Source organism: Myotis lucifugus, unplaced genomic scaffold (assembly GCF_000147115.1).
Source record: "Myotis lucifugus unplaced genomic scaffold, Myoluc2.0 scaffold_97, whole genome shotgun sequence".
Classification (NCBI taxonomy): domain Eukaryota; kingdom Metazoa; phylum Chordata; class Mammalia; order Chiroptera; family Vespertilionidae; genus Myotis; species Myotis lucifugus.
In genome coordinates this window covers 2,480,726-2,489,092 of record NW_005871145.1, presented here as the reverse complement: position 1 = coordinate 2,489,092, position 8,367 = coordinate 2,480,726, and the positions used below count along the sequence as shown (strand labels likewise).

Below are 8,367 nucleotides of genomic sequence, written 5' to 3'. Positions count from 1 at the left end.
TCTTGCCTGTGGCCCTGCAGACCCCCACCTACCCATCTCCACCCTGCTCTGCCTAAGCGGGGGAGCCTGATTTTTTCTACACCTTAGTTCCTGCCTCCTGGGATTGTTGGGTGCTGGGTGCCCTTGGCCTCCAGCTTCTTGGCCAAATGCCCAGAAGGAGGACCCAGCTGGAGATGTGGGAGAGGAAGTCCTTTACCATTGCTGCTGCCTCAGGATTTTTATTTTTAAATTTTATTGATTTTAGAGAGAGAGAGAGGAAGAGGGAAAGTGAAGTGAGAGAGAGAGAGAGAGAGATATCAAAATTGTTGTTCCACTTATTTATGCACTCATTGGTTGATCCATGTATGTGCCCTGACTGGGATTGAACCTGCAACCTTGGCGTATCAGGACAGTGCTCTAAGTAACTGAACTACTTAGCCAGGGCTATCTCGGGATTCTTGCCGTCTCTTATTGGTTTCCCTTACCCCCACCCACTCCCTTGTATGCAGACACTTTTGAACTTTCCACACTTACCCTGGCTGAGTGTGTCTGTCACCTGTCCCTGCCAGGATCCTGATGAATACTGGCATATTTTAGAAAGCCTGATCTAGCCCTTTATTTATTCTTCACTGTGCATTGAAGGGAGAGACTAGGAGAGTGGCAGCCAGGTATGTGGATGAAGGAATAGGGCCTGGTTCTCACCTTTGCTTGTCACAAATGGAGGTTTTGGCCTTCTAGATTCCAAGTGAGGGATTATAGATGGAGTCACTGCAATGCTCTGCCAGGACTGGAACAGAAATGTAGTGCGTCAGATATAACCCTGCTCTGTGTGTCCTGAGAGCATCAAAAATAATTATGGAAATGGTCTGAGTTCTTATCAGCCCTAGGGTGAGTCTGATTCTTTTTATTTAGGGCTGCAGGTTATGAGGAGTTGGTTTAAGGTAGCCATACTATGGAAGTGGGAAGTCAAGGTGTGTTGGGTAGGAAAGCATTTTTAGGACATGGCCACTGAGTGCACCCAGGAAGGATGGAGAAGGGAGGAGTCAGAGGTTATTCTGATGTTTATAGATGGGAGACAGGTTTAATGGTGCAGTCATACAGAGAGGGACTCAAAGGGAGGGAAAGAGATTATATATGGGTCCATTTGGGTGTATTTGTAGGAGAACGTTTATATGTACAGAAGTTGGGGGTAGAATTTAGAAGTTTTGGGTAAATGCAGCTAGTGAGCTCCCTGTGAGTAGGTGTTGCGTAGGAAGAATCCAGTGTTCAGAGTGGACCACTGATGTGATGGCTACGGCTTTGGCCGAATTGGGATGGCATCAAAGGCAGTGTTAATAGTTTTGTTTTCTCTGGGGTCCGATTTGGGGAACTACTGGTGGTTCCCGAAGATGAGGAGAGAGAGCTCTGGCTCATCAGCATAACTAAAGGAGGTTGTGAAAAAGAACATATCTATCTAGGGGAGAGGGCAGCTATGGACAGGTTGGAAGACTCAACACCAAGGGTCAGCTCCTCAGAAAGGAGGAGGGAGAGGACTCTACTGTGTAGTGTTGGGCATTTTGGGGTACAGTTAGTGCCCAGCCATCTGGTTGACCAGTGGGTTACTACTGTACTTGGGGTGTGTAAATAACCAAAATCCTTGGCAGAACTGAGAAACAGTCTCATACTCTTTTCTCATATGTTGGTATGTCTTCCTGCTAAGTCAGAGAGCTTTATCTCTCTCCCTCATCTCAGGGTTTGCTCCTTTTACCCAGCTATGGGGGACTGCAGAAGCCTTGGGTCATCTGCAGATGACCTTGGGTGACTTTGTAGAGGAGTGGTAAGAAGGGAGGTGAACTATGAGTACTCTATCTAGGTCAGGTCAGCATCTTAGGAGAGAAGGCATTGGAGAAGGTTGGCTAGAGTGGTTGGGGTCAAGACAGAGGACCTGGGTTCTGGTTTTGGTGCTTCTTCACCAGCTGTGTGTCCTTGGGTAAGCCACCTGCTGTCTCTGGGCCCCAATGCCCACCTCTGTAACTGAGTTGTTGACCAATTATTGAAATATTTTGGACATTATGAGTTTCAGATTGCTCACTGGTTTTGTTACTAGGATCTGAGCATGGGTGTTGTCATTGGTAAAATGGGGGGTGAAAATACCTTGTAGAGTTGCTGTGAAGTTTGAAAGGTGATGATGATAGCAATAGCAGCTGCATAGGTGGTTTAATTTCATCCTCACTGCAACAAGGCAGCTGTGATTATCATCTCTGCTTACAGATGTAGATACCGAGGAACAGAGAGGTCAAGCTACTTGGCCCAAGTCACATAGCCAGGAAATGGTGGCACTGAATGATTTCCTCCAGGTGGTCTGGTTCCAGAGCCCATGCTCCTAATCATGATTCCATGACCGTGTGCTCAGACACTGGATGTAGAGGAAGCCTTGCTCAGTGCCTGGCACACAGTAGGTACTTAGTAACCTAAAGTTCCTTCCTTTTTATGTTCAGAATGCATTTGGAAGTGGAGGTTCCCATAGTGCTTTTTGTCAGGCCTTGGCCTTGCCCTGGAATCTTGGGGCTAATCTTTTCCCATCTCTGGACCTTTGGGTTTGCCTCCTGTCTAAAATGAGAGGCTCATTCTTTTCTTCAGTGGCATTGATTGAGTCCCTGCTGTATGCACCAGTGTAGGCACAGGGCACAGATACGGCTTCTATTCTCATGCAGCGTGTACTTTGGTTGGAGGAGACAGAGTAATTGAGGTAAACGCCGAGGAGAAAACACAGTAGTGATGTGATGGAGAGTGAGGGCCACTCACTTCCATTGGCTGGTTGGAGAAGGACTCACCGAAGAGGTGACATTTAGGCCGTGGCATGGGAAGGTCTGGGCAGAGTGTTTTGGAGAAGCCAATAAATCTGTAAGGCTCTAGAGGGGAAACCAGGTTCAACAACACTGCGAGGGCATGAGGGGGTGAGGAGATCAGAGAGGCCTTAGGCTGTGGCTCAGAGTTTGAATTTTATTCTTAGTGTGATGGGAAGTCGGGGGACATTTTTTCCACCAGGGTCCCTTTTGATTATTTTCCTGTTCATGATGACCATGCTTTGAAAAATCCTGTTAACCACAAAAGCCGTGTTTATTAAACCACAGAACACACAACTTAGGCTTTTAAAGTGTGGGGAAGTAATTTATGGATCGCGATGAATATTTTTGAGGACCCCCTGAGACCTAAAGATGATAGATGGAGACACTGTCAACTAAACAATCTTAAAGTCCCTGTTTTAAACCTTCATTCTTCCCAAAGCTGCGTGCCATAGGATTAAAAAAGATTACTGCCACCTATTGGTAGAAAACAGAAGATGAATTTTTGCCCAATGAAAATCCCAAGCCCAGTGTATTTCTTCGGTCCCACATTTGGCTTTCCACCCTGCAGTGGAGCCCTGGAAATGGCTCTGGGGAAGGGGGGGCATGGTGCTGCCTTCCTCTCTTTCTGGCAGAGAATCTGGACTTTCTTCCTGGGTCCTTCTAACTCAGTTCATGATGGAGTGTCAGGAGGGAGTGTTGGATGTATCTGTGAGGACAAACACTGGCAAGCCAACAGCCGGTCAGCCTCTGTCTATTCAACCAGGTGAAGCCATTGTTTGTCCTTGACCCACCGGTACACTGAGTTCCTGAATTCAGTGTCCCCACACCCTAACCTAGGCGAACGGACTTGTTAGCACCCCACCCCATTATTAAATTCTCAGCTGCTTTATTTCTCATTTGCATTTTCCGAGGCTGAGTGAATCTGCTGACTTCCGTTTTCTTTTTCTGTTTCAGATTTTGTGCACAGATGCCTGTAGTAGTAAGTACCACTTCCCTCTCCACTCTCATGTTGTTTGTTACTGCCCCCTGATGGACACAGCAGCATTAATAGCAAAGTGAAAGTCACAGAAAATGTTAATTTGTGAAAATTCAGTCTTCAGTTGTTCTTTAAATGTGTTATGGGGATTGAAACGGCTAGTGAAGGAAACAATTCAATCCATTGTGCAACATGGACAAGTAAAAAATTTATACTTTCTGTGATTTTTTTTTCCAACCTACATCCATGGGTGATTAAAAAACCCCACACAACTTAGTTGAAACCATGATACCACGATGCAGTATGATTTATTTTATGTGCTGTGATCCCATAAGTATTTTCTTGAGTTGTTACATTGCCCCATGATTTTTAAGTGGTGTACAGGGTTTGTATAACCTTTAGAGAACCAGACAGCCTTTTGTGTATTTTGCTTCCATGTGGAGGGCTTGGTCCCACCCACTAACTCTAGTGCTGGTCCATTGAAGTCCTCCCTAGTCTATACTAAAATGAGAAAAATAAGGATATAAGAATAAGTTTTTAAAAAAATATATTTTTATTGATTTCAGAGAGGAAGGGAGAGGGAGAGAGAGAGAGAGATAGAAACATGAATGATGAGAGAGGATCATTGATCAGCTGCTTCCTGGAGGCCCCCTACTGGGGATCAAGCCTACAACCCCGGCATGTGCCCTTGACTGGAATCGAACCTGGGACCTTTCAGTCCGCAGGCCGACGCTCTATCCACTGAGCCAAACCAGTTAGGGCGAGAATGAGTTTTTAATGAAGCTAACTATATTCAGTTGAAAGTACTGCCTATTTTGGGATTATGTACTTAATAATTTTTGTGGTTGTAAAACATTTCAATGAGAAAGAAAGATAATAGTACTTGGTAGTTTTTTAAAATGTAGGTATCTTTTGGGAAAAACTGGGTAGATTTTGTCTGCCCTCAAAATTAGGGGACTTTTTAGGTGATCACTTAGTAAGTTAAAATGTCTAATCACTGGGTTGTATGCCTGAAACTAACATAATATTGTATGTCAACTGTAATTAAAAAATAAAAAATTATTTAAAGGCAAAACCCCTCCACAAATGGCCCCCAAAAAGCAGGGGCACTTTTTTAAAAAAATTTTATTGGTAAAATCCTAAAATCTGTGAACCACAGAGATAAAATAATTAGACTGTTCTCAGAGTACCATGTAAAGGGGACAGATCGTGCTGAAACCTTCTAATAAAGAAATCTCAGTTAATAATAGTAATTATACAAAGGCTGTGCAAACAATGGGAAGAATCCTGCAGTTGCTTTTTCTGCCTTGTTAATCAGCTTGGTCAAGAAGCTTGTACCTCTAGCAGATTTGAATCACTGGCGTGAAAGAAGAAAACCTCTATGCACAGAGGTGATATTTTGGAGCAGAAGGAAAGATGAGGGAACGATGATACATTTAAAAATATATAATAAAAAAAACACCCTGTTGTATAGCGAGTATATGGTAGATGTGCCATTTTATTAGTTTGCATTTTGCTCTTCTCTCCTGTGTGCTAGGTGTCCCCTGTGAGCTGGTCACAGTTAAATCTACCACCACTGAGATTCTTGTCAGTAGAAAACCAGAAAACCTTTCACTACTAACCGTGACCGATTCGAGCAACCAGAACCCGCAGCGTTTCCAAGAGAACGGAGGCGACGTTATTTCCGTTGCGGGGCTGGCTCCTGGTACGGACTATTATATCAGATACTCAAATGGCTCTAGTTTCTGCTGCCAAGTGTGGACACGTGAGTAAGACTCTCCCCTTGGGGTGGATTGCGGGGTTTAGAGACTGTAAATGTCTTCATACCTGCAGTGTAGGTGAGATCTCTTTATTTGAGCTTCAGCAGTCAAATGCAACCGTGTTGTATCTCTCTTCTCCCCATTCTTGGCCCTGATGCCTGGCTGGAGGGTATCCTGACTCCTCTGAGAGCGGCTCTAACCCTCTGTCTGCCTGGTCTTCGAGCAGTACTACCACCACGGCCCAGCACAGATGTAGACTCAGAGACCCAGGTTGGCTTCCTGGCTCTGTCAGTTTTGAACTCTGTGACTCTGGGCAATTCCTCTTAGACCTCATCTTTATTAAAAAAAAAAAAAGACCACACACACACCACATCAACAAACTATACACACACAATTTATTTATTTATTTATTTATTAAAAAATATTTTTTATTGATCTCAGAGAGGAAGAGAGAAGGAGAGAGAGATAGAAACTACAATGATGAGAGAGAATCACTGATCGGCTGCCTCCTGCACGCCCCAAACTGGGAACCGAGTCCACAACCCGGGCATGTGCCCCAACCGGGAATTGAACCGTGACCTCCTGGTTCATGGCTTGATGTTCAACCCCTGAGCCACGCCGGCTGGGTGCACACACACATTTTAAAAAACATATTTTAAAAAGTGCTTTATTTTCTAAACCATTGAAACGCAAGAACTTGCTTTCCTAAAAACTTCCCAGAATCCCTGCACGAATCAACAAAATTTAGTTCTCAACACATTTCTCCATCTTTAAAACGGATCCGTAGCCTTCCTCATGACGTGGCGAAGCATAAATGAGCAACTGTATGGATGGACAGCACCTGGCATGGTGCCAGGAACGTGGTCCCAAATAGGGCTGCTGCTTTTGCTGCCTCGACCACTGTGACCGTGGTTATCATTTTACCACCCCCCTCACCACCCTCAGCATTGACTGTAATGGGCTCCACAGTGATAAGCTGCCAAAAATGCTACCGTGAGCCTGCCCCTCAGGCAAGAGGAAGCTCAAGTCTGGAGGGGCTTTGAGGCATGAAGTGTACTGACTTGTGGGCCTTAGATGCTTCCCTGCCTGTGCCTTTTCGTTTCTCTTGATTCCTCTCCTGCCCCTTTTCATGGATTGAGTAATGGTTGCAACTCTGTGGGGCCAGGTGAGGCTCACTCTCCATGCTGACATTTGAAGGTCATGTGCATGCCGAGGTGGTGTTACCTGTATCATATTTTCTCTTCTGGGGTCAGTACCTAGGTCCTTGGGAAAAGGGGCCCCATGGCTGTGCTTCCTCCTCTGTTGCAAGTTGCTATTCCTCAGTCTTGAATATAATTCGGATGCATCCACTTTGAAGTTATAGTTAATGACTGTAAAAACTTTCATTGTTTTTAAAAAATCCTCACTTGAGGATTTAAATTACTTTCAGAGAGGAAGGGGGAGGAAGAGAGAGATAGAAACATCAATGAAGAGAGAGAATCATTGATCAGTTGCCTCCTGCACTCCCCTTACTGGGGATGGAGCTCTCAACCCTGGGCATGTGCCCTTGACTGGGAATCGAACCTTGACCTCCTGGTTCATAGGTTGACACTCAACCACTGAGCCAGGCCGGCTGGGCAGAACCCAGATTTTTTTTTTTAAAACATATTTTATTGATTTTTTACAGAGAGAAAGGGAGAGGGATAGAGAGTTAGAAACATCAATGAGAGAGAAACATTGATCAGCTGCTTCCTGCATGCCCCCCACTGGGGATGTGCCCTCAACCAAGGTACATGCCCTTGACTGGAATCGAACCTGGGACCCTTCAGTCCCCAGGCCAATGCTCTATCCACTGAGCCAAACCGGTCAGGGCTAGATATTTTATATGTCCATATCCAGTCACCACGTTTACCATGTCAAGGTGCCTTAATAATCCGCCCTTTGTGTTTAATGTAGTGTGTTAGAGCTGTCAACAGAGGAACCTGAGACCGAGAGATTGGAAAGGATTAATTCCAGGTCACACAGCTCAGGTGGGGGAGAGCAGGTCCATCTGTCCAGGTCTGGATTCTAAGACCAGTTCTTTCTTCTCATGTGATTCTGTCCCTTGTCATCTTTATACCAGAAGGATATGGAGCATCCTCTGATAACAGGGATTGGCAAAAAGTTACCGGATACTTCTGTACCAGATGATGCCTCACTACACGTGGCTGTTTTCTGTGAACGGGGAGATAGACTTACTTTGCATCTTAGGTCTCTGTTTGTACCAGCTTCTATACAGATTTAGCCCTCATTCAAGCCCCAGCCAAGAGGGCCAACCTCTGTCACTTTGTCTATGTTTTAAAGCCTTTTGTTTCACAAACATGCATGCATCCATGTATGTATATGATTGCAAAATTCACTTCTGGGAAGTAGTCTACAGATCAGGCCTGGCTCTCATATTTCTTTTGCAAATATAATTTTTTTCTTTCCTTTTTCTTTGGAAACAATATCGAAATAGAACCCAGTCCTGTGTTTGACATTGAAGCTATTTCCATCAGCCCCACCAGCGTGAATCTATCATGGAAAAACGACGACTCAGCTGCTTCTAATTATGAGTATGAAGTAAAGGATGATACGGGAAGCAGGACGAGGACTTCTGGTGCAAATCAAAGAAGCATTAATATCCCCAACCTAAGTCCAGCGACTTTATATACCTTCTCCATCACTCCGGAAATAAACGGAAGTAGGGGAAATGCCAGCTTCATAAATGTCACAACAAGTAAGATGACTAGCTCCCAGCAATGATCATGAACTATCATTCCTTCTTGCCCCGTGGGCTAGAGCCTTGTCCATTCAAGTTGCCTGT

The 8,367-nt window shown here is 44.8% G+C and overlaps 1 protein-coding gene across 1 annotated transcript in view; it reads left to right on the top strand.

The window, feature by feature from the left end:
- The first annotated feature begins 2,907 nt into the window (after nucleotides 1-2,907).
- Nucleotides 2,908-8,367, top strand: part of PTPRJ (protein tyrosine phosphatase, receptor type J) — a 41,779-nt gene continuing 36,319 nt past the window's right edge. Inside the window, exons 1-4 of the mRNA XM_023756529.1 lie at nucleotides 2,908-2,915; nucleotides 3,719-3,786; nucleotides 5,321-5,488; nucleotides 8,020-8,280. Coding sequence (XP_023612297.1) covers nucleotides 2,908-2,915; nucleotides 3,719-3,786; nucleotides 5,321-5,488; nucleotides 8,020-8,280 — 505 coding nt within the window. The remainder of the gene's footprint in view (nucleotides 2,916-3,718; nucleotides 3,787-5,320; nucleotides 5,489-8,019; nucleotides 8,281-8,367) is intronic.